Source organism: Pleurodeles waltl, chromosome 11, assembly GCF_031143425.1.
Source record: "Pleurodeles waltl isolate 20211129_DDA chromosome 11, aPleWal1.hap1.20221129, whole genome shotgun sequence".
NCBI classification, from domain to species: domain Eukaryota; kingdom Metazoa; phylum Chordata; class Amphibia; order Caudata; family Salamandridae; genus Pleurodeles; species Pleurodeles waltl.
The window spans coordinates 928,859,101-928,885,311 of record NC_090450.1 but is presented as its reverse complement, the minus strand read 5'-3'; the positions used below and the strand labels follow the sequence as shown (position 1 = coordinate 928,885,311).

Below are 26,211 nucleotides of genomic sequence, written 5' to 3'. Positions count from 1 at the left end.
CATTCGTGTGTTTGTTGGTGATTTCTGCTGAGTATATCGGCCAATTGGTTGTGTATCCATGGAATGTATTGTGCTATCAGGTGAATTTGGTTGTGGATTGCCCATTTCCAAATTATTTGGGCTGGAAGGGAGAGTTGGGACGAATGTGTCCATCCTTGTTTGTTTAGGTAATACATGGTTGTCATGTTGTCTGTTTTGATAAGGACATTCTTCTGTGTGAGAAGAGGCTGAAAAGCTTTGAGTGCTAGGAAGACAGCTAACAACTCTAAGTGATTTATGTGTAGCTGTTTGTGTTTGCCATCCCATTTTCCTTGAATGTTGTGATTGTTTAGGTGAGCTCCCCAACCAATCATTGATGCGTCTGTTGTAATTATGGTCTGAGGCACAGGGTCTTGAAATGACCGCCCTTTGCTTAGATTTGTGGAATTCCACCACTGAAGGGACATGCATGTTTGGCAGTCTATCAACACTAGATCTTGAAGTTTACCGTGTGCCTGTGACCATTGTTGTGCAAGGCACTGTTGTAAGGGCCGCATGTTTAGTTTTGCGTGTGGAACAATTGCAATACATGATGCCATCATTCCTAAAATCTTCATGGCAAATCTGACAGTGTATCGTTGATTTGTCTGACTATATTTTGGAATGCTTGTATTCTTTGCATATTTGGACATGCTAGCGCCTTTTGAGTATTTAGTATTGCACCCAAATACTGTTGTAGATGTGACTTTTGGTAATTTATTGAGAACCCTAGTGTGTGCAAGGTTTGTATTACGTAATCCGTATGGTTTTGGCACTGCGTATGACTGTTTGATTTTATTAGCCAATCATCTAGATATGGAAAGACATGGATAGGTTGTCTTCTTAGGTAGGCTGTGACTACTGCTAGGCACTTTGTGAATACCCTTGGAGCTATTGTTATTCCAAAGGGTAACACTTTTAACTGATAGTGCTTTCCTTGAATGACAAACCTGAAATATTTTCTGTGCACAGGATGGATGGGTATATGAAAATACGCGTCTAATGTTGCCATGAAATAGTGTTTTTGGAGTAGTGGGATAACATCTTGTAGAGTTACCATGTGAAAATGTTCTGACAGGATGTAAAGATTGAGGGTCCTGAGATCTAATATTGGTCTGAGGGTGCTATCTTTTTTGGAAATCAGGAAATATAGTGAGTAAACTTCTGTCCCTATTTGAGATTGTGGTACCGATTCTTTTGCTTGTTTTAGTAGTAGAGATTGGGCTTCTTCCTGTAACAGACTGATGTGTTCTGTGGATAGTTTGTATGACCTTAGTGGTATGTTTTGAGAAGTGTGTATCAATTCTAGGCAATAGCCATTGCTGGTAAATGATAGTACCCAATTGTCTGTAGTAATGTTTTGCCAATTTGTGTGGAACTGTTGTAGTCTTCCCCCCACAGGAGAGGTGTGGAGTGGAAGGGGATGAGACAAGTCACTGCTTAGGGTGCTGTGGAGGTTGCTTAGAGGTCTGAAATTTCCCTCTATTTCTGGGGTACTGCCCTCTATACGTGCCCCTAAAACCACCTCGTTGGTATTGTGGTTGGTGGGTTGGTTTTGCCTGAGATGTAGATGCCTCTGTTGTCTAAATCCACCTCGTAACTGAGGTTTCCGAAAGGATCCCCTGTATGGTGTCGAGTATAGTGCACTCATTGCCTTTGCCATGTCTGAATCTTTGCGTAATGTTTCTATGGCTGTGTCAACCTCTGGGCCAAAAAGTTGTTTTTTATTGAATGGCATATTTAACACAGCCTGCTGTATTTCGGGTTTAAACCTACGCATTGTCACTGCAGTAGTGACACTTCTAGCAGCGATGTCTGCTGCATCTAGGGCAGATCAAATTTGATTATTTGTAATGGCTTGCCCTTCTTCCACTACTTCTTGTGCCCTCTTCTGGTGTTCTTTGGGGAGATGCTGGATTATGTCTTGCATCTCGTCCCAAAAGGGCCCTGTCATATCGAGCTAACAGTGCTTGTGAGTTAGCTATCCTACACTGATTTACTGCCTGGGATGCAACTCTCTTCCCTGCAGCATCTCATTTTCTGCTCTCTTTTTCAGGTGGGGGAGCATCTCCTGATGACTGGGAGTTTGCTCTTTTTCTGGCAGCACTAACTACTACCGAATCTGGAGGTACTTGATGTGTTACGTAATCAGGATCAGAGGGTGGAGCTTTATAATTTTTCTCTATCCTGGGCGTTATTATACGTGCCTTAACCGACTCACTGAATATTTGATCGGCGTGTTTTAACATACCTGGAAGCATGGGAAGTCATTGGTATTTTGAGTGTGTTTAGGATAAGTTATTAAACAAAAAATCCTCTTCCTGTGGTTCGGTATGCATGGTGACCCCATGATATGCTGCAGCCCTAGCTAGAACCTGCTTGTACACAGTGCTATCCTCAGGTGGTGAAGGTTTAGAGGGATAGCTGTCTGGGTCATTGCGAGGAATGGGATCTGGATCATAAAGATCCCATGGATCTATATGTCCTGTTGTGAGTCGAAAGAGTGAGTGGGTGACTGCACTGGTGTAGGACTAGTAGGAGGAGAGGTAGGCAGGTGTGGAGAATGAGGAGGAGAAGATTGAGGAGGTGGTGGTTTCTCCTTCTGCTTTGGCACTTTTGCTGGAGGCTGCATAGTGTCTAATTCCTCCTGAAAGGTCAGCTTTCTCTTTGGTTTTAGAGGAGGTGCTGTTAGGATCCTGCCAGTTTCTTTATGGATGTGAATCCTCACTTGCCTTTCGTCCATAACTTCAAGTATTGGTTGTACTTGATACTCCTCCTCAGAGATTTTGTGGCTTTCTTTCAGTCTCTTTGAAAGTCCATGCTCCTCTGTATATGCTGGCCTTTTCGGCTCTGAAGCAGGCTTTTTCGGGATCGAAAAAGATGAGGCGGTTGATGCTCTCAGCTCCGAGAGTGATTTTTGAATTTGACCCTGAAATCACCTCTGATGTTTTGGGAGGAGTGGCCTTTTGCGGTACCGAACTGGTAGTTTGATCACCAGTAGTCTTTTTTTGGGCTGAGCCATGGCCTTCCGGCAGTGGCGTACCCAAAGCCTTATGTTTTTGCTTTTGTGAGGGTACAGGGACAGGCGTACTCACATGTCCCGCTGTGACTGGTCTGTCTTCCTCGGATTCCTGTTCGGAGTCGGAACCTCGAACGGAGACTGCTGTTTGCATGATTTCTTCCTCCTCCACGTCGAGATGCTTCTCGACGTCATCTCGAGTCTTCGTGCCCTCCTGTCTCGAATAGTCTTTGTGGAACAGAAGGATCGACAGGCCTCACAATTTTCTTCCCGGTGATCTGGGGAAAGGCAAAGATTACAGACGAGATGTTGGTCTATATAAGGATATTTAGCGTGGCACCGAGGACAGAACCGGAATGGAGTCCGATCCATGAGGCTTCTACGCGGTCGGCCCAACAAGGCCAGAGTTGGGCGCGCGTCCCGAAGATCGAGTAGAGTTGACTTCTCCGACGGAACCGATGTGTCGATGGAAGATGTAAACCTGATCGATACAATACCGACGGAAAGAAAGCGTTTTCAAAGTTTTCCAAATCGAAATCTCGGAGCTAGAGGAAACACATCCAAACCAGACGGTGGAAAGAAAACAATCTAACAGTAGAGTCGATGCCCATGCGCAATGTAACCCAAGAGGAGGAGTCACTCGATCTTGTGACTCGAAAACACTTCTTAGAAGAAAAACAACTTGTAACAATCTGAGCCCAACACTAGATGGCAGAAGTAATGCACAGCATGTGTATCTGCAGCTACACATGCCACCGAACATATATATATAAATTATTTTGTATACGTATATAATATACAGATATTTAAGTGTAAATGAGATGCTTTATTAATATACTGTGGGACTCCCACTTCGACGAGGAATGTTCAAGCATGTGAGTGTATGAAAGATACCAGTACTGGAGAACTACAGTTACAGGGAAGTAACTCATTTTCTTCTTTGTCAAAGGGTATATTAAATGCATTCTGCTGTACTTTGAGTTTAAAACCAGACATCTGTAGCCATGCTCGGAGTCTCAGTAAAATGATGGTATTGATCCCGCTCGGTGCGGTGTTGGCAGCTTCTAATCCACAACGTATTAATGTGTTGGAGATAATATTGCCCTTTGTCACGAGTTCTTGCCCACGGTTTTTTGTTTCTCTGTGAGATATTAGAGGAGACCCTCCATTTCATCCCAGTTGGCATGATCGTGATGCGCCAGATGGCCATGTGACTTGGCGATTAGCCAATGACTTGTGTCTTGCGCTACAACTCTTATCCGCAGCATCAATACGCTTGCTCTCCTTATGAAGAGGGGGGTATCTCCACGTGCTTGTGAGGTGGCACTTTGCTCGCAGTGGTAGTGACAATGGAGTCTGGTGGAACCTGACCCCTTATGTATATGGAATCAGATGAGGAGGGCTTATATTTTTTATCTGTTCCTGGCATTATGACCCTAGCCTAATAGGGTCTTTAAATATGCCCCGTGTGTGTCAATGCATGCCCTTTAAGATAGGGAGTTAATGTTTGGCCCTATGAGCCGTAGAGAGGGTTTCAAAGAGGAAGTCCTCTTCTAACAGCCAGTTCTTTATGTAGTTCCACGTTGTGGAATGCAGCAGCCCTAGCTATAACCTCCTAGTAAGATGTTGCATCATCAGGAGGGGGAGGATGGGCAGGATATAAATCTGGATCAGTGTCCGCTGGAGGGTCAGAGTCATAGGCATCCTATGGGTCGTTCTGTGGTAGTGTTCCAAAAGCGTCTTGTGCCCTACCATACCTAGCAGTATAAGAGCATTGAGACCACTGAGGTGACATGTCTAATGGTTCTTCTATATACTGAGGTGGCAAAGGTAAAGTTTGTGGTGGAGGTAGTGGGCATAGTGGTAGTGGTAGTGGTGGTGGAGGGGGAGGTGGTGAGGATGGTGGAAGAAGCAATGGGCTTGTGGCCTTGTCCCCTTTTTTTCATTGTTTTAGTGGAACCAGTATGTCCAGAGTATCTTGGAAGGTTAGTCTTCTTTTGGGTAGTGGAGGGGTTGAAGCCGAATCTTTGGTGAGGATAAGTCTGGTGTGAGTTGGGATATGGATTAGCTTTTGTTTAGCATCCAGCTGGCCTTGGAGTCTATGAAGAAAGAGCTCATCCGCAGTTGTGTAAGAACTGGGCTTTGAACTTGGCTTCAAGGATTTCAGAGCTGACCAGGTTTCGATTTGGGCCTTGAAGACCTACTTGGCGTCAAGGTGGTAGGTGTAGACGACAAAGGTCACCTCGGCACCGAATGTCAGGTGGCTGCCGGCTAACGTTCCTGGATCGAAGTGCTCAATGCCAAAGGCTTCAGCCTTGATTTGGTGTTTCGGCACCGAGCCAGAGGGCAGGTGTCCGAACTGGTTGCTCGGTGTGGACCACGACGAGAAGGCAGTGGTGGACCGAGGGCCTCTGTGTGTGAATCCAGAGGGGCCAAGTGTCTTTTGGGAGGCTTGACAGGGTGTAGGGGATGGGAGTACTATACTCCTAAGTTGTAGATCTGGTATAATGCCCTCCATCTCCAAATCGACCTCGAGATCAGAGCCAAAACTGCCCTCAAAGGAAAACATCTCATCTTCGGCTGTTGACGGCTGAGGGAACCCTTCCCCTTGTTCAGTGTGTTCACGGCCAAAGATGTCTGGAGTGTCCTCAATGTTCCTCCGCGACATTTCGAGTACATATTTAATTCTCATCTAATTTTGAGAGGTGAAACAAAATAATGTACCCTAATGACTGTGCAGGGTCTTGACTTGAAGTACAAGGCATTAATAATGCAGATAGTGCTCTAATTATGCACAGGTGCAGACTGGGTCAGAGGATGAGCATTGTTACATGTATACACTGATCTTTTTAAGATCTGAAGAGACTAGGGTGTTTTAACAGTTTTTGAAGACAAATGACTAATCTTGGACGGCATGTATCAAACTGCATACATTAGAAGTTTTGCCCCTATTTCACTGCAAACTATGAGTAGTAATAAGCAGAATATGCTCAATTTTGTCATAACTTTGCATTTAACTATTCTTTTAATACTATAAACACCCAAATATGGCAAGTTAAGATGTTGTTTTAAACTGAGCCAGTAAGATATAAAGTTTTTATCTTTGTTTTTTAAAACAGAGAATTAGTTCATTTCATTGACAATATTAGTTATTATAGTTCACTAAACTTACTGCACATGTTTTGAGCCTGCTTGCAAAAAAAAATAAAAAATTCAGAACAGCAAAAAGTGAAGTTGTCTGTTTCCCAGATGCACTTTTTGATAACTTAAATCGTTTTACAAGCTTGAATTAATTCAAACTTTTCAAACTTGTAAAAACAATTTTAAGTTATCAGAAAAGAGCACTTGGCAAACAGATTGCCTTCACTTGTTCAATTCTGAATATGTACAATTTACCCTGAACTATAATTTTCTCTTCTTACGTGAGAAAGTATGCAATATTCAATGCCTATCGATGGGAATGCTTCTAAAATTAATTTTGTCAGGTGTGAATTGTAAGATCTTGTTTTTCATCAGTTGTTTTAAATGTGATATTATTATAATAAACAAATACAGAGAAGACCTTCTTATGACAGCAGATCAATGAATGTGATCCAAATCTTGGGCTAGAAAGACAACATTAAACAAAAGAATATGTGGAAAAAGCCCCATGTAAGCAACTCTATATCACATACCAACGTCCAAGAAGCTATTGTCCCCGTATCAGCATATTACTATGCATCAAAACATTTCTTCATACATTAGGTTTTTTCATTAATTAACAAAAATATAAATTTAATTTTTTGACAAGGTTGTAATGCAAACGACTTTGCTAAATTCATATCATTATGACATAATATGGAAGACTGAAATTTAATGAAACGTTATTTGTTAAAGTGATTAAATTCAAACTGTTACCCTACGTATAGGGGTACATTGTGCTGCTATCAGAACATTTACTCAATCTGTATTTTCAGCATCTGTTTTGGTTAGGCTTTTCTGGCATCCTTTGCACAATGTTTGTGACAGAGATTCCGCCTTCAATATCACTATGTATTTTCAGAATGTTAGTTAAGGTCACCCCCCAAACTGCATGCATTCAGTGCCCTATTTATTTTTCTAAGATTATTGTTAATATTTACCAATTTTCTGAAAAATATCTGAATCAAAATTTATATTCTTAATAGGTGTAACTTTACACTAAAAGGGTGCAATACCTCTCAAAGGTGTTAAAGATCTTTGCATTTTTGACAAATGTAAATTGAACATATTTTTAACACAGGCCACAGAAAAGGTTTACCACTTTAAGAGATTAAAAGAGGTTTCCATAGCTTTCAACATTTAAGATTAGGAGAGACTGACTGGTGCCTTCAAAAGCCATGTGACTGATCATTTATTTATAAAGTAAGACAATGTGATGACCACTTTCCTACTCTTAACATATAAAGGACTAAAACAAGGGACTTTACCTTGGAGTCCCTTTTAAATAATGGAACTAGGTTTATCAAAGGAGGTAAAAAAGAAAAAATACCTTTGTAACAATAGAATACTTTCAGCTTAAGTCTTTAAAACCTGGGAATCTAAACAATTAAGTTGCTTCCCTACTGGATTTAGTCATTTGTTTAGCAACCTCGTGACTGTTGTATTCTCTTATAACATTCTTTAATGATTTTTTAAAAATTCATATGGCAGATTTACCTAATGTATTTGATTCTATTAAATAATACACTTATATAATAAGTTAAAGTTCTAGAATGTCCCATTTGTGAGAGCACAACATGAAAAACTGCAGAACATGACTATCTTTCGCACCTAGAGTCTTTCAAATTCAGTCTATAGTAAACTGTCACACAACTTTTAGGGAAATCTCAGAAAAGTTTACGTATCTGAACTGATTGGATCTGAAGGCACAGCAGGTTTTTAAAACTATATTTGAAAATAGCAGCTACGATGTCTTCCCTGGTGCACCTCTTTCAGCTTAGCCATGCTCCCAACATTGGTGACTACTTAAACTTGTGGAAAATACTTTTAAGTGAAGGGGGTGCAGATTATGCAAAGACAGCATTGGAAAGTGACAATGCTCACCTCTAAATCTTCAAGCACGAGACCTGTGCCCAGAAAGACACTGAACCCACTGTAATGATATGGGCTACAGTCTGTAAACAATCACAATAAAAAAAATATTATAATAGAATACGGTGCCTATCTAAAATAGAGATAGATGTGTAAGGATCAGATCTGAATACAGCGGCACTCCTTATGCAAGAGTTTCCATTTGTAGTCTGGGCTGAGGGGAATCACAAGGTGGCAAATCTGCAAAGATTATTGGGGTGTCGCTCTTAAGCAGTGACAACTTTGCCTCACGGTGTAGGCAGTGGCAGCACCAGTCTCTCAGCCAGCAGCAGTCAGAGACCAGAGTTGTTGTTCAGGTACAGTCTTTACTGCAGCTCACACAGGAAGCTATGCAGAGCGACCATTTTGGATCCATCACCGAGCCAGTAATTCCTGGGAAAGTATGCTCTGTCTGAGTGTGCATCACACCAGGAACACACTGAGTGTCTCCTTCTATGTAGTCTCTCCTCCTCCAAGGCCAGGCACATTCCTTGCCTCTCTTGGCAGGAATGCATCTAGGCAGCAAACTCTCAGCTCCTCCAGCAGAAAATGCAAACTTCAGGTGATGCCCCCTGGCTCTGAGAACATGGCTGTCAGGCAGGTATCTTCCTCGGTTACATACTCTGTGGATTACGTTCTTCCAAGAATAACTTAGGAATGGAACAATGTAGAGGGGTTTGGGTGCCACTTTTCTACACATTTTTCAGGCAGGGCATGTGTAGCCACTTTCGAAATCAGCGGTCTCCAACCTTTCTTTATTGATAGCTACTTCAGTGAAAATCATCATGAACTACTGAAGGCCAAGCAACTTGGGCACTGTTACCAGATGCACCCTAGCCCAGCTTCATTGACTATAAGTATAATGTCCATAGACACACATACTATGGTTTGTACAAAATACTTTGACTAGGGCCACCCTGACAGGCCCAGTGTGTCACTGAGAGTGCGGTATTTCAGGATGTATGAACATCTGTGCGTATGAATGGAATCTGTGTGTATGGATATATGTGTATGGGTGACTGTGAGCATGTGGCATATATACTTGTGTCACTGGACATAATGTTTGCCATATGTGGCAGCGATACATGTATAACACCAATATACAACCATTTATTTAAATGGGAGAAGTTTAAAGTGCTGAAAAATGTTCTGCAAACATATCATGATATGGAATATTTCTCTGCACCTTAAATTTCTCTTACTTGAATAAATGGCCGTATTTTTCATTTACAAATTTTGCAGTGTCTCTACCACCCATTGGGAGTGGGATGCCTGTTGTGTCTAAAGGCGACACTTTGAAATGGGAGAAAATTACACTGAAGAGTATATATGGTTTCCATAAAACTCATCATTTAAATTTTCTACCCTTTCCAAGTGTCACATTTAGAAACAGCAGGCATCATGATCTCAGTGGGCTGTAGTAAACTATGCCATATTCACAGCAGAAAACAAACAACAATGTATTCAAATGTGAGGAATATAAAGTTAAGAAACATGCTTCATAAAACATTAGAATGTAATTTGCTTAATTGAAAGTGGAGAAAAACATTAACATTAATGTTTCATAGAAATATTTTTCTTCACTTTAAATTTCTCCCAATTAAAAAATAAAATTTTTCAGTACCTACTGGCCCCGGGAGCAAAAGGCTTGATGTTTTTAAATGCAACATTTTGAAATTAGAGAAAATGAGTTAACTTAATCATTAACATTTTCTCCCATTTAAAAGCATTCAGAAAAATCATGTTGTTCTCATGCTCCAATATTAAGTTGATAAGGACTTATTTAAGAGTTAAATTCCTCAGTGCTTCAGTTCTTCACCTTTGTGCCCCAGCCTGGGTCATACATCTGATTGAACACTGCTCATTATCAGGACCTGAAATCTGCAGTTGGGAAGATCAAAATGTAAAATAAACACAGCATTCCCTCAAATTTAAAAGGAAAATGTGACAGTGCATATGAACTCAAGGCTGCGTGCTACTCTGAAGGTATCTGAGCTACTAGTAGCCTGCGATCAACTAGTTGGAGACACCTGGCTTAAAGCTTCAGAAATGGTTTGGCTTCACTCACTTCAATTTAAGGCTGCTTTCCAGTCACAGCTTCTGTGCAATGTGATGGGCCTCACAGATGGTAGCCATAGGGGCTAGCCCCAACCAGGAGTGGGCACTAACCAGAGTGATGTGCCCTGCTTATGACCATTGGCACTGGAAGTGCATCATGTGGCTGTGGCATTGACATGGCCTGGCAATTCACAGGGGCTGGAATGTGTTCAACATCTGGAGGGCTGAGTGGACGATGCAGAAGGTCACTCGCACAGGAGCAACCTGCGAGTCGTTGGCCTCCCTGTAGATGCAGAGGGATGAGATGCTGTGACCTACATGGAGGATTGGCTGTGGTCCTTCATGCGTCCTGAAGTCTTTTCACCCTTGTTCTCTTTTGAGAAGGTGTACAGAGTGCCTGTTCATCGACCTCCCCCTGGACCCCGTCTGCACCCACTGGTCCTTAAACTCCTATACTTCAAGGACAGAGACACTATTTTCTGTGCGGCTCAGGCTGTGGACCTCCTGATGGTAGATAATCACTGTGTGATGCTGTTCCCAGACTATATGCTAGCGATGCAGCGCCAGAAAGTCACTTCTGAGGATGCCAAACGCAAGCTGCAGGAGCTTCACCTCCAGTACTCTTTGCACTTTCCTGAGGCGCTTGCAGATGGCCTTGTCTGGGTGGAGAGGTATGCCGGGATGAGGTAGCCTTCCCATCACTTGCATTGGATTGGGCCACAATGCAAGGACTGGTGGACACAAAGCCGTCACAGGACCTCCCTGCAGTAACAATTGCTGGGTTCTCCTGACCAGAAACTGACAATACGTGAGATGAAAAGAGCCTTCAAGGCGTTGTCTATCCACAGTGCTGACCAAGATACAGACCCTGATGCCACCAACCCTGGTGCTCATTCAAGAGACACAGTAGCTCATTGCTAACCTGCTCACCCACACAGAGCTCATAATCTGGATCATCGATTCAGTGGTCAACCAACAAGGGTGTTACCTTTTTGTGAAAGGCACGCTGGAATGGTGCAGCTTGCTGCTTGGAAAGATATATGCTCCAAACACTGAGAAACCTGCTTTCCTTAAAAGGCTTTTGGGGGACTTGGCATGATTGGTAGGTATTCCCTGGTTAGTGAGCGGAGACTTAAACACTGTCCTCGACCCACTATTGGACAGATCTCATCTCTCCCTCCCCCCAACTCAGTCTACCATACATTCGAATGCTAAACACTTGAGTACCTGGCTGCACCACTGGGAACTGGTACTTATATGGCAGCAACTGTGTCCCTCCTACTTTCACCCTCATTACCTCCAAGTGCGCATTGACCGCATTGTTTGCTCCACCGAATTGGGTGCATACGTGACACACTCATTACCTGGGGAGGACGCAGTCTGACCACAACCTCAATATGTTCATCTATGCTGGGACAATACTCTCCTCCGATACCAACCTGGCACCTTTGCCTTGGGACCCTAATGGAAGCGTCACTCTGCGCGACCCTCAACATCTCCTGCCGCAAATTCTTCAAAGCAAACGCTGGTGCTGCGTCTACCCGCCCGACAGAATGGGATGTATTCAAAGTCACTGTCAGGGGTCACTGCATGAGTGCGGTCACAAGCATCAAGAAGCAACTGGACCAGGACACTGCCAGAGTGGAACACAACCTTCTCCGCCTTGAGAAACTGTCACCTCAGCTGGGGTTGGCTGTCAGCTCACCAAGGTGTAACAGGAACACACAGCGTGAGCACCTGCGCTGTCGCAACGTTGCAGTACACTCTGCTCAGTCTCAATCCAGTGTAGACAAATCTGGCTCCCGACTTGCCTGGCTAGTTAAGGAAGATAGCCCACAGTGCCACCTCCTATACCTCGCTTCGCTCCCAGCCACAACACTGCACACCCAAAGTGAAATACATATGTCTACAAATTGTGTTTACGTGCTAGCGCTGGGGATCAGTGACTCAGCCTTTGAGGCCTTCCTATCAGGCGTGGACCTGCCATAGATTCCTCCTGACCTAGCACTGGAGCTCAATTCAGCAATCAATCCATTTAGAATCTGCAAAGTCATCCAATCACTGGTGTTAGGAAAAACCCTGGCTTTAAAGGGCTAGTTCAAGATTTTTATAAAACTTATACCACACTCCTGGTCCCTTGCCCCCAAATCCATACGAGGAAGCGCTCTAGATCTCTTGCCTTCCAAAATCTTTTCAAGAAGCGCTGATAGTTTCCCTACCTAAATCAGGCTGCAACCAGACCAACCTTGGCTCTTACCGACCCTTAGCAGTTCTCACTACAGACACTAAAATCCTTGGAGAAATACTGGTGAGCAGGCTGGCTCCACTGATGCTGCACCTGGTCCACAAAGTTCAAAATGTCTAAATCTCTGCGTCTCTTCTGGGTCTTTTAGCAGCCGCCAGGTCACTCGCCACATTTAGGCTGCCTGGTACTGGACCTGAAGAAGGCCTTCAACTCGTTGCAGTGGGACTACCTTTTTTGCTGTCCTGTCCAAATTGGTCTGAACCCTCACTTGCCTCATCAAGCTCCTATACACTGCTCTGCTGGCTAGGGCCAAGACTGACAGGTACATCTCCAAGCCCATTAACATTGTTTGAGGAAGTGGCCAGGGATGTCTTCTCTCCCCACTTCCTTACTCCTTTGCCTTGGAGCCCCTGGCACAAACTGCAGGCCCAAGGACATCATTGGGATATTCTGTTGGGAGAGAGTACATGCTGTCTTGCGTTACGCATATGACATTCACCATTACATGTGAAATGTACTTGAGCCTCTTCCTGCAATTCAGGGTCTGCTCACCTCCTTTGCTACTGTTAGGGGCCGTGCATCAACTGGGAGACGTCTTGCCTCTTCCCCCTTCTGGCTGGTGCAACAGACTCTGCAGTCCGTTTGGGGGAGACAGTGGTGCAGTGGCAGCCAGACACAATTCGCTACCTCTGTATCTAGACCAACCATGACGCCGCAGCGCTGGAGGATGGAAAGACACACCAGGTGGTGTCCTCCCTACACGAGCAAATCTCTATCTGGAGGACCTTACCGCTATCATGGCGGGACGCATCGCTCTGGCTAAGATGGTGATGCTGCAGCGCCTGCTCTATTATTTTGCCAATGTCTCAACCTATTTGTGCAAATCCTTCCTTGTTACGGCTGTTGTGCGACTTCTTTTGGCATAGTATTACTGCCAGGTGGCATTATCGAACTGTACCTGCCGACAGACGCAGACTGGGGGCTCTCAATTTTGAACACTGCCCAGTTGTAGTGGGTGGTGCATTGGTTTGCTGAGTGTGATATTGATAACTCAGTGACACTAGCATCCCCATGTGGACGCTGGAGCACCTGTTACACTTCTTCCTTCCTTCCCATCCCACCCATGAGTCTCCTGTCTGTAGAACTGCACTACTTCCACCCATTGCTTGTGCCTCACCAATAACTTGGTGCCATACACCCCCCTGCTTGGTACATCTAGAGGATGAACATACCTATTGCTGTCGGCTACTGCCCCTTGGCATGAAGCGGACATCCATTCCTTGGGCGACCTTTCTTCAGACACTGTGTTCATTCCATTTGCAGATTTGAATGATCGTACTGGGCTCCCTCCGGGCAGTTCCTCATGTATAATTCAATCATAGATACAATATGATCACAGTGGGGGCCATTGCAGCCTGAACCAAGCACACTGCAGTGGGGTGAGAAACCGGGCAGGAAGTGCACCAACACAGAGTGGGCTGTAATTCTGGGCTACTCCAACACTGTTTCCTGGAATGCACGATTTAAACTCATACAGTTTTATATACTGTGCAGGGTGTACCTTACCACTGGCAAGATCACTCGCAACTCCCACAGTACAGATGCCACCTGTCCCAGCTGATTACATGAGGATGCAGACTTTCTCCACATATTCTGGAGCTGCCCCGTGCTCACTGACTACTGGTCATCTGTTGTCTCACACCTCTCCCGAGACACTGTTTTTGCACACTAAGAAACACAGAACAGTTGCCAAGTTCCTTGACCTTGTGCTCGTCTTGGCTAAGCAAGGCGTTAAGTGTGCATGGAAGTTGAACCCCCCCTTCCTGCTCACTTGCTTGGTCTTGAACATGGAGGTACGGGGGACAGCTGCAGCAACTGTCTTGCAGTCCTAGGAGCAGTGCTTAATCTGTGCTTGTTGTTTCCGGTGCCGAGCACCAGCACTTATTTTTGAGGGCCGGCGCTTAGTCTTCTGCCTCAAGCATTTGCTGCGAGCAAAAGACACATTTGGGAAAGACAGAGGAAGAGAAAAATGAAAAAGCATCACAAAGGGAGAATGTAGAAAACTCTTAGAGTGAGCCGAGGGGACAGAGAGTGGCTTTAAATAGATTGAAGAGGGCCAAGATGGCTTCAGTATTACGCTGCCTCTGTATTCCGTGTTCGCACATTTAATTGCAGCAGCCGCGTGTTTAAGAGGAGGGCTTTGGGCACCAGCACCTTTTTATTTACAAATTAGGCGCTACCCAGGAGCTGTGGGGACTTCAGAAGTACATTTCTCCATTGTGTTCAGACCTGTGGTAATACTATCATACCTAAGGATTTAACAGTATTCCACCCGTTCTTTGCCATGGTCATACACTGTTTTATTCAGTATTATTAATTTTACACAACGCCCCTCTTGTTATTGCTTTATTTTTTCAGATTTATGTTCTTTCTGCTCAAAACTTTTCCTGTCCTGACGATGACCCAGTAAACTGTAAGGGTCGAAATATTGTTGACGCATCATCGGCAAATTGGGGAAGAAGTAGTGACTGCGATAGGTTCCAGCTTGTTTAGACCATTAATCAATTTTTAAATCTCCTGGCCATTGTTTTCTTTATGTTTACAATGTACATTGTTTGCATGTGATCGTTTAGTGTAATATGTTGAGCACAAATTGCCTGTATATTGTATTGTGATATAATTTTAGACAAATAATTATTCAAACAATACCTTCAATTTCTTTGCATTTTTTGTGTCGCCACTGTTTTTCTATTGTATAATTGTGGTACAAACTTATTTTGTCTCCTGGAACTTCTGTGGATTTTATTTAGTAATGGTATAAGCATGACACATGGCGAACTCTAGCCCAAGATGCATCTGAATCTGTGGCAGGAGCAGAGATTTGACTTGGAACTGGCAACGCTGGAGCATGTGAGGCATACGCAAGAGGTAAGGAAGCATGGCGCAGAGGAAAAGTGGATGACTTTTTCCTGATGCCGGGGAAAGTTCTGATAGAGAAATGCAACTTGAGGCCCTGTCAGGTCCATGGGACCCAGAAGGCAAGCAAGTAGGAGGCCGGAATGAACTTGAGGATTTGTAGCCTGAGCTTTCTGAAGGCCACTACCCGCTGCAGAGTTGACAATGGCTGGGGGAATCTGCAGTTAGAAGTATTCATCGGAATCTACACTTACCTTCATGATATTTTGTTAGTTTATATTATGATCATGATGTATCTGCAGGTCAATATTTGAACTGTGATGGTGTGACATAAAACCACTTTCCTTGGACTTCCATTTTAAGCTTAATCATGTCTATGATGGTCTGGACTATTTGAAAAGGTGGGAAGCATTTAAGTACTTTGGATGCAGGTCTTGAGAGTGTGAAAAGTGGAACTTGATCTCTCGCACACCATGAGCTGATGAAGAAAATGTTACAACCTGACACTGAAAATGTTGTATTCAATGGTAGGATTTCACAACATTGGCTGGGTTGTGTACTTAATAATGAAGTCTTTTATTGTGTATTAAATAATCTGCATGCTCCGCTCCAAGGAACAGCTTACCTGTTTATTATAGCAGAAGCAGTGAATGACAGCACTATGAGCTTTTTGTAACATACTGAAATTATACATAAGTTACTAGCTAATAATTACATGATTATTTCACCATGTAGTTAAACCGGGTTAGAATCCTGGTCTAAAGGTTCCAAGATCAGCACAGGACAGTAAACGCCCTGACCGTACCAGGTTCTGCACAAACAAGTATCCATTAAGCCAGTCTCATTTTCAATCACCATAAAGAAATGTAAGTTGTCTGAAGACAAAAGAAAACAATCCTTATGATACTCACCAATGCAACCGAAGTGCATGCAAGAAAGCAGAAAGCCCCTCCATGATCAAAAGAATGAATATTGTTAAAGAGGCAAAGAATCCAAAGACACCAACCAGCAAAATGATCCCATAACTAGCATCGACACGGAGACCCTTGTTCATGATCATGTGCCACAGTACTTCAGAAAGCTCTACAAAAAATAATTTTCAACATTAGTTTACAAAACAATGCAAGTCATATATCCACCTAGTAAAACAAACAGAAACAAGAGGTCTCCACTACAGGCCTATAAGCAACTGGTTTTTCAATAAAAATAGTCCCTGTAAACAAAAAGAAAAAGCTGCAAGGTAGTGGAAAGACCAACCATAAAGTATTTAGGTAAGGGGGGAGGGCTTTCAGTAACAACTAGTAGGTGATACTCAGGTGGCCTTTGACAGTATTTTAACACAAGAAGTTGGCTGATCCTCTCCAACAATTCACTCAATTTTCATGCATAGAAATCACCCTCACTAACAAGGCAGCACCACGTCTATCAATACTGGAGGGAAACACTAGAATGCATCTACTCGTAGAAAAGAGACTGTGGTCTATTACATGCTAATGAATGAAGAAAAGCCTAAAAAGGATAATCTCAGATTGTAGCAATACAGGACACCCACCATTACAAACATACAATTTATGCAAATATCAAAACTCAGAAATTTAGTATATCCTTAAATCACTGACAGTAATGTAATTGGTCTTACGTGCATGAGCAAGACTTAATGCCCACAGTCGAAGGTAAGACGCAGTATTAGAGATGCAGCCCAGACAATACTCGATAGTGTGAATAGCCTGATTCATGAACACATCAGCAATATCAAACTACAACGAAAGAAAAACAATTGTTTAAAAAAAGTTGCATAAAATGTTTCTTTAAATTTATTCTATATTATATTGTAAATGCATTTTTATAGTGAAAGTTATGTCATTTATAAAATCGTAAAATGAGATGAAACAAATGTCGAAATTGTAACGTCTGTAAAAGGGGGAGCTTAAAGATACTAATAATAATAATAGTACATCTAAATGCTGACTACACCTGTTCTTTGGTGTATTTTGTGTGGTTCAATGTCAAAATATCAAATTCTGATGGATACAACTACCTGTGGATTCCTCACCTAATGAATACTCCCATGGCGCCAGCATTCGACGGAAATCTTCTTCCTAGTCTCTGCACGTCGACGAGGACGTCACTCTAGCCCACGCGACGCCGTCTGACGTCATACAGGCAATAAGAGGTCCTCGACGACGTGCCGACGTCAGTTCCCTTTTTTCCGTGCATTCGAAACGGTTATCTTCGAGGGAGCAACTGTTACTTTTGTGGTTACAGTGTATTTTTTGCTGCGTAGTTCTTCGCTGCAGTAATAATGTCGCAGAGAAAGTCGGGTTTTAAGCCTTGTCGTGAGTGTGGGGGCAAGATGTCAGTTACGGATCCTCACTCCGACTGTCTTTGGTGTTTAAGCTCCGACCACGACATCTCGACTTGCGATTCAAGCCAGCACATGAATCCAAAGGCCCTCAAGGAACGTGAGGCGAAGTTGTTTATGGCGAAGTCGAAGAAAGAAAAACATCATAAGAAGTCTTCTTCGCCAAGGCATCGGCGTCATCGAGACTCCCGGCGCCGTAGAGAATCACGGCGCCATTCGAGCAAGGAGACTCGTTCCAGGTCTTCGGATCGGCGCCGGAGGACTTGGGAGGTCAGTCCCACGGTCACGCCGCATCCATCGACGCCGTTGCCCTCTCCGGCGTCACCGACTTCACCTGGACAGGCGTCGGTGATTGAAGTGGTGCAGCCTCTGGTGTTGTCCCCGGCGTCGCAGACGTCGAGGCCTGCGTCGGGGTCGCCTTCGATACAGGCACCCCAGTATCCGGCTTTTCCCACCCCTGGAGCCGATAGTACCGCATTCCTAAATGCGATGTATACCATCTTCCAACAGATGGCTCCAGGGGGTGCTCCGGCTGGCCCTTTGGCCTTTTCATTGGGTGATCCTGCGCCTCTACGGCCGGCACCCTTTATGCCCTTTCTCCCTTTTGGGAACGTGGGCTCGGCGCCGGTGTCAGCGGCGGTGGCTTCGGAGGGATTGGCCCCGGAGGTTTCCATCCCGCCGACGTCGGGATTTCGTCCTGTGACTCCGGTGGGTCCATCCGCTCTTTCATCGGCGCCGAAGTTACCTGTGGCGCCGGACGCGGCGTCGGTGGCTTCTGAAGATCGGCGGAGGCATTGTCGACTCCGCGTATCGAGCAGAGGCTTCATTCGAGGAGACGTGCTCTCCGTTTATTAGAGGAGCAGGAGTACCGACAAGTCCTGGAAGAAGGAGAACTAGAGGACTCGGGTGATGGAGTGCATGGTCTAGATACAGCCAGTGGGCTGGACACTTCCCCTGAGTGGGATCTTTCGTCTCCAGGGGAATACACGGAGGAGGCTGCTTCCTTTCACGCAGTGGTACGGAAGGCAGCTAGTTTGCTGGACCTGCCTTTGCCGGTGGCAGAGACAAAACAGAACCTTCTGACAGAGGTGCTTCATCCGGCCTCAGCTGCGGCAGAGCCTCTATTGCCCTTTAATGACGCTTTGCTGGATCCGGTGCTAGAGGTGTGGAAGAGACCAGTATCTTCCCCAGCGGTTCATAGAGCCGTAGCCAGGAGGTATCGAGCTGCACCAACTGACCCTGGCTTTCTTTCTAGGCACCCTACACCGGAGAGCTTGGTGGTGCAGGCCTCCTGTTCATCCAAATCAGCGCCTGGTTCTTTCCCGACGGTGCCTGGGGACAGAGACTCGAAGAAACTGGATGCGCAGTCCAAGAAAATCTTTTCGTCCTGCAGTCTGGCGTTGAAGGCCACTAACGCAACTTGTATCCTGGGGAGATATATTCATGCTCTTATGGATGACATTTCCTCATCATTTACGGAGCTTCCCCAGGGTCTTTTGGATGTTGTTTCAGATGCCCAGGCTGCCGCGACCCAGATTATTCAGTCTGGGCTGGACACGACCGACTCGGTGGCCAGAGCAATGGGCACGACTGTGGTGGCAAGGAGACAGGCCTGGCTCCGTAATTCGGGGTTTTCTGCAGATGTGCAGTCAACCCTATTGGATCTCCCTTTTGATGGGGACAAGCTGTTTGGCGCCAAGGCAGATTCGGCCTTGGAACGTTTTAAGGAGAGCAGGGCCACAGCCAAATCGCTAGGACTCCAAGCTCCTTCTTCCTCTGCCTCATCCAGGATTTTCAGGAGGTTTCGGGGATTTGGGCGTGGCTCTTCCTCCTCTTCCTTTCGGGGGAGATTCCAGCAACCTACCTCTTCCCATCCCTATAGATCTTTCAGAGGGAGAGGGAGGGCCCGCACCAGAGGAGCCTCTCAGCAGCACTCTGCCTCTTCCTCGTCCTCTGGAGGGGTGCAGCAGGGAAAGCAGCCTTAGGCTTCCACCATTTCCCACTCACTCCTCTCCTGTAGGGGGAAGATTACAGCATTTTCTCCGCAAGTGGAAGACTATTACGACGGACACTTGGGTTCTCAGTATTGTGGGAAAAGGCTACACCCTTCCTTTTCGGGAGTTCCCGCCCCTCATCCCGCCCCGCCCGTCTTATTGTTCAGAAGAACACCTCCTGTTGCTAGAACAGGAGGTACAAGTCCTCCTTTCAAAGGGCGCGGTAGAGTTGGTCCCAGAGCAGGAAAGGGGTCGAGGTTGTTACTCAAGGTATTTCCTGATTCCCAAGAAGGATGGTCGGTTGAGACCAATCCTGGACCTGAGGATCTTGAATTGGTTCCTCAAACAGGAAAAGTTCAAGATGCTGACCCTAGCTCAGGTGCTTTTGGCATTGAACAAAGAAGATTGGATGGTGTCTGTCGACTTGCAGGATGCTTACTTTCATATCCCGATACTCAAGTCACACAGGAAGTATCTCCGGTTTATGGTGGGATCGCAGCACTATCAGTTTGCGGTCCTTCCGTTTGGTCTTACTTCAGCACCTCGAGTCTTCACGAAGGTGATGTCGGTGGTTGCGGCAGAGCTCAGAAGGAAAGGGATAGCAGTATTCCCTTACTTGGACGACTGGTTGATCAAAGCAAAGTCGCCGGAGCTTGTGTCGCATCATCTGCAGTCAACGACTCAGTTGTTGTTCGACCTGGGTTTTTCGGTGAACGAGCCCAAATCTCACCTGGAGCCCTCTCAGCGCCTCCTGTTCATAGGGGCAGTACTGGATACAACATTGAGTCGAGCCTTTCCTCCGCCTCAGCGGATTCAAGATATTCAGGAATTGGTTCCAATGTTTCGAAATGGAGCGGTAGTTCCAGTCCTCAAGGTCCTTCGTCTGCTCGGTCTGTTTGCCTCCTGCATTCTGTTGGTCATGCATGCTCGCTGGCACATGAGGGCTCTTCAGTGGTGCCTCCGAAGGCAGTGGTCTCAACACAAAGGAGATCTAGAAGGTGCTGTCAAGATCTCCAGAGATGCTGCTGTGGACTTGAAGTGGTGGATTGCGAGCAACAATCTTTCACAAGGAAAGCCGTTCGTGCAGTCGGCACCAGTGGCCACGGTCATAACGGATGCTTCCACTCTAGGGTGGGGAGCTCATCTGGGGGATCTGGAGATCAAAGGCCTTTGGTCTCCAGAGGAGCAGATGTTTCATATCAATCTGTTAGAGTTACGGGCTGTACGTCTGGCTCTCAAGGCCTTCCTCCCTTCCCTTCGTGGTCAGTTGGTACAGGTCCTGACGGACAATACTACCACGATGTGGTACATAAACAAACAGGGAGGAGTAGGGTCGTACCTTCTCTGCAGAGAAGCTCTTCGACTATGGTCCTGGGCAAAGGACCATCAGATTTGCTTGGTAGCAAATCATCTGGCCGGGGTCTTGAATGTACGTGCGGACGGTCTCAGTCGCCAATTCTCGGCAGACCATGAGTGGCGTCTCCATCCAGATCAAGTCCGTTTGATCTTCCAAAGGTGGGGGTTTCCTCGGGTAGATCTGTTTGCCACTCTGGAGAACGCGCATTGTCCGTTATTCTGCAGCCTCCAGTATCCGATGCAGGGAGCGTTGGGGGACGCGTTTCAAATAACCTGGTGCGGCCAGTTGCTTTACGCGTTTCCTCCCATACCCTTGATTCCTCGAGTATTGAGGAAGCTTCGCCAAGACCGGGCGCTAGTCATCTTAATAGCTCCGGATTGGCCAAGGAGGTTGTGGTACTCCGACCTTCTCCAACTCTCAATGTGCCCTCCGCTCCGTCTCCCTTTCAGGGCAGACCTCCTCTCGCAGTCGCAGGGGCAGGTTTTACACCCCAACCTCCAGAGTCTGCACCTACATGCCTGGAGATTGAACGGGGCAACCTGAGTTCCTTCTCTCTCCCGCCTGATGTAGTGGATGTTATATTAGCGGCCAGGCGACACTCCACTAAATCTATCTACGCTAATAGGTGGTCTAAATTTGTTGCGTGGTGTGGGGAGAGGCAGATTGATCCCTTACATGCTCATCTATCGGACGTTTTGTCTTTTGCTCTATCTCTTGCGCAGAAAGGTTGTGCAGTGGCTACCATTAAGGGTTATTTGTCGGCCTTGTCAGCCTTCATTTGTCTTCCAGACCAACCATCGTTATTTAAATCCCCTATTGTTATCAGATTCTTGAAAGGTCTTCTAAATAAATATCCTCCAAAACCATTCGTTATGCCGCAATGGGATTTGTCCTTGGTCCTGACTTTCCTTATGGGGTCCCCTTTTGAGCCTATGCATTCTTGCCCCTTAAGGTATTTGGTTATAAAAACAGTTTTCCTGGTAGCTATAACATCTGCAAGGAGAGTGAGTGAGTTGCAGGCCTTATCGGTAAAGCCCCCTTATACAACCTTTTATGGAGATAAGGTGGTGTTGAGGACCAAGGCTGCTTTCCTCCCGAAGGTTGTTTCACCCTTCCATTTGGCTCAGACAATTACTTTGTCCACGTTCTATCCTCCGCCTCATCCTTCTAAAGAGGAAGAAAGACTGCACCGTCTGGATCCAAAGAGGGCGTTGAGCTTCTTTATTGATAGAACAAAGGATTTCAGGCTGGAGGATCAGCTGTTCATCGGGTACGTGGGCAAGAGGAGAGGAAAGGCAGTCCACAAGAGAACACTCTCCAGGTGGGTGGTTCTTTGCATTAAAATCTGTTACTCTTTGGCAAAGAAGGACCCTCCTGAGGGCATTAGAGCTCATTCCACCAGAGCTAAGTTGGCCACTTCGGCCTTGGCCAGGGGTGTTCCTGTGGTTGACATCTGCAAGGCCGCAACTTCGTCGTCCCTTCACACTTTTGCGAAACATTACTGTTTGGACTCGGAGGTCAGAAGGGACGGACATTTTGCACGGTCAGTGCTGCAGGATTTCTTGGTTTGACCATTTAGGCACCCGCCACCGGGCGTGGTACTGCTTTGGGACTCTATTCATTAGGTGAGGAATCCACAGGTAGTTGTATCCATCAGAAGAACGAGTTACTTACCTTCGGTAACGACTTTTCTGGTGGATACATTAGCTACCTGTGGATTCCTCACGGTCCCACCCACCTCCCCATTGCCTTTCTGGTCTTACCAAGTAATCCTTGAGTGCGCTCCTCTTGGTCTTCAAGGTTGCAATAGACGTTGTATATATGGATACTTGTGTATATTATCTGTATATATATATATATATATATATATATATATATATATATATGTATATATCTTTGTGTGTACATACATGATTTGCATATATTTGTTCGTTATATTAAATTTACAGCTATTCATTGCAATATTGTGTATTTTACAAGGTTATGGGATGTTGCCTTGCTCTTTCATTGCATTGGGTGGTTGTTCTCATGCACGTAAAAAATGTTGGTACTGACGTCGGCACGTCGTCGAGGACCTCTTATTGCCTGTATGACGTCAGACGGCGTCGCGTGGGCTAGAGTGACGTCCTCGTCGACGTGCAGAGACTAGGAAGAAGATTTCCGTCGAATGCTGGCGCCATGGGAGTATTCATTAGGTGAGGAATCCACAGGTAGCTAATGTATCCACCAGAAAAGTCGTTACCGAAGGTAAGTAACTCGTTCATCTGAAACATTAGGTGCGAGTATTAAGGGTATTTATGCATCTCAGTTCAATGTAAGTGTGCAAATACCTTCATTTATTAGCTTAAAAATAAACTTGGATTTTTTCACATGTAAACCAACACAGGTATGTTCTAACTTTACAGCTGAGCATAGCTACACATGAGGCAGGTTGTGGAGATTAGGGTGTTGAATATTCACAAACTTTAAACTTTGTAGGTATTCTCAGTCTGCTGACTGGCACATTTCTGTCAATGATGGAGCCCAAGACTAACTCCCGCTAAGGGTAGGAAGAAGCCCTTATTCGTGGGAATCAGGGCTTTAATTGGAAGAGGCAGCTGTCTGTATTTGCCCAGCATTTTTATGGGACACCCCTTTTTTTCTTAACAGAACTAACAAAGGTTTTTTTTAGTGCTCTGCTTACAGCGAGAATATAATTGGTGTGATTGCACACAGCTAGCCCCCCTTCCCCCGTTGAGCTTGGATATGGAAAGGAAAGGTGCCCATTTCATGCACAGTTCAAAACCTTTAGTAGCACAAAGAGCTGCAGGAAGCGTGAAGTGCAAAAGCCAGAACAGCACAATGAAATACAGGTCAGTCATAAAACTATTACTACCCAGGTCTGTACCAGTCAGTGGCTGCCAGAAAATGCTCATGGAACTTCAAATAAAGCCCTTTGATACTTCTCTTTCACTATGTTTGTACTTTAAATCAGTGCCTTTAAACTGAGCAATAGTAACACTTATAGAATGAAGTTCTATACAAAACATTACATTGGAAGATTATAATAGCAGCAAATTTCACAGCCTTCTGAGCAGTGGATGTTCTTGGGCCTCGCTCTAGTACTTTAATGAAAACCTCTGCTAAATTCTAATAAACTGAACTGAGTTGAGATGAACTAATATTTTCTGGTCTGTGCTAATTTGCCCCAAAAAGCAGCAGCAGACACCGCACTCACTAAAGGCAGTTAATGTAATGAAACAATCTGACCACTGGGAGCTTAAAAACAAAGGAGTAGGTAAAACAAGTGGCTAAGAATTTACAGCAACACTGAGATCGAGCACCTACTATTTATTATTGCTATATCAATTTCAGACAGTCACACTGATGCAATCCAATTTCTTCAGCTTAGGCCGTAACCCACGTTAACTACCGCCCTGAGATATAAATGTACTTTTTTTCTTTGCGTGCTAAGTGAAGCAAAAACCAGCTGATCAAAATGAACATAAACAACTCAAATACCAGATTTTTAAAGCTGTGACTTTTTGTGTTTAATCAATCATGTCTTTGGATAGAGGACGGGGACTAGGGTCCTGCAAGCAGTTTTTAGGTTTCGCCTGCGACAATGCATGCAGTGCACACGCTGTACCTTGCAAGAAATATTATATACAAGAAGAGACTTGCAGCACACGCCAGCTGCGTAACATTTGTTGGATTTACTATCACTTTTATTTGCTGCCTTCTACTTGGCCAGCGCATGCTGGCTTAACTTTCTCTTCTTTTGCCTGAAACATGGACCGAGTACTGATTGCTTCAGCTTGATTGCTGTCCTTCTGCAGATCATGCTGTGAATGAGTAAATACTTTTATTTTTTCTTCTTCGCCCGTCGTCCTTGTTGAACCTCTTGCCATTTTTAGCCATCTTTTACTATGCCACATGCACTTCAAAGAAGCCCTTTTCCCTTTTTAAATGGATGTCAGAGAAACCCTGGGACTTCCATGCCTTATTTTATGTGTACAAAATGCACAGTTTAGGAACCCGATTTAGATATTCATGGAGAGGTTACTCAGTCACTATGCTGACGGATATCCCATCTGCTGAAATCTAAAGCCCATTTTAACCAATGGGATTTAGATTTCGGAGGATAGGATATCCGCCACCGTTGTGATGGAGTAACCCCTCCATCACCACATAAATCAGTCCCTAAGTTTCTAACCGATTATAGTAATGCCCATTGGATATGTTGGTCACGCTCTTCAAAGATATTAAACTTTTCTAGCCCGTCCCTTACCTATTATATACTTGACTTGTCCCTTTGAGTACATGTTGTGGATGTTCACACAAAACACAGCTTTCACAAAATGCCATGTTTTCCCAACTTAAGGAAACTGAAGCAACAGATAATGGGGTTGGCACACTCAAAGCAAATGTATAAGACCAAAAAAATTTAATGTGTGTTGCAAATGAGAGTCTGTAATAACAAAATACATTTTCTTTTGGATGCCCCCACCCCACTTTATTCTTAGTGTTTGCAGTCCAGTGTTTTAGGCATAACAAATACAAGCGTTCGACATAGCAACACCCATGCTGTGAAAGCTGAACAAAATCGTTTGCACGTATGGCTGAGAACATTCCATCTAAAGAAGGACTCTAAATTTAAAATATCTTGGTATTTTGTATAGAATTTTCTACTACATAATTGTCATTTTGTAGTTCTCTAAGCCAAAGCTGTTACAATTGCCAAACTCAATAAAACTCGCATTTGTCACTATTTGTTTGTCACATTCGGATGAAAGTTGACCAATTAAAGGCTGAGTGAGCAGGTTAGGATTTTCCGGAGTACATAAGGGCATCTGCAGTAAGTGCAACACCAACTCATTTGTCTTAAGGGCTTAGCACCTATATGCGGTTCTCTTTCTTCCAAAACTCAAGACACATAGTTCACTATACCTCCTTTGTGTTATCTCTTTCTTGGTGGCTCTCGTGGTCCGATAAACTACTTCCTTCTTCCATTTCATGAGATTCCAATAAAGAAAGTTCCTCTTCACTTCCTCTTCGAACCAACTGGTAACCTTTCTAGTCACAAAAAGAGAAATGTTATTATTTCTTAAACTATAACAAGAGAAGCACTTGTAACTGCAAGACATTAATTTTTATTGTAAAGTTGAGTTC

General features: G+C 44.7%; 1 protein-coding gene across 1 annotated transcript in view; it reads right to left on the bottom strand.

Annotated features, from left to right (window-relative positions):
* Positions 1–26,211, bottom strand: part of ATP6V0A2 (ATPase H+ transporting V0 subunit a2) — a 407,112-nt gene that overhangs the window by 27,718 nt on the left and 353,183 nt on the right. Inside the window, exons 17-19 of the mRNA XM_069215012.1 lie at positions 25,990–26,115; positions 16,987–17,104; positions 16,259–16,430 (exon numbers count right to left, since the gene is read on the bottom strand). Of these exons, the coding sequence (XP_069071113.1) occupies positions 16,259–16,430; positions 16,987–17,104; positions 25,990–26,115 (416 nt within the window). The remainder of the gene's footprint in view (positions 1–16,258; positions 16,431–16,986; positions 17,105–25,989; positions 26,116–26,211) is intronic.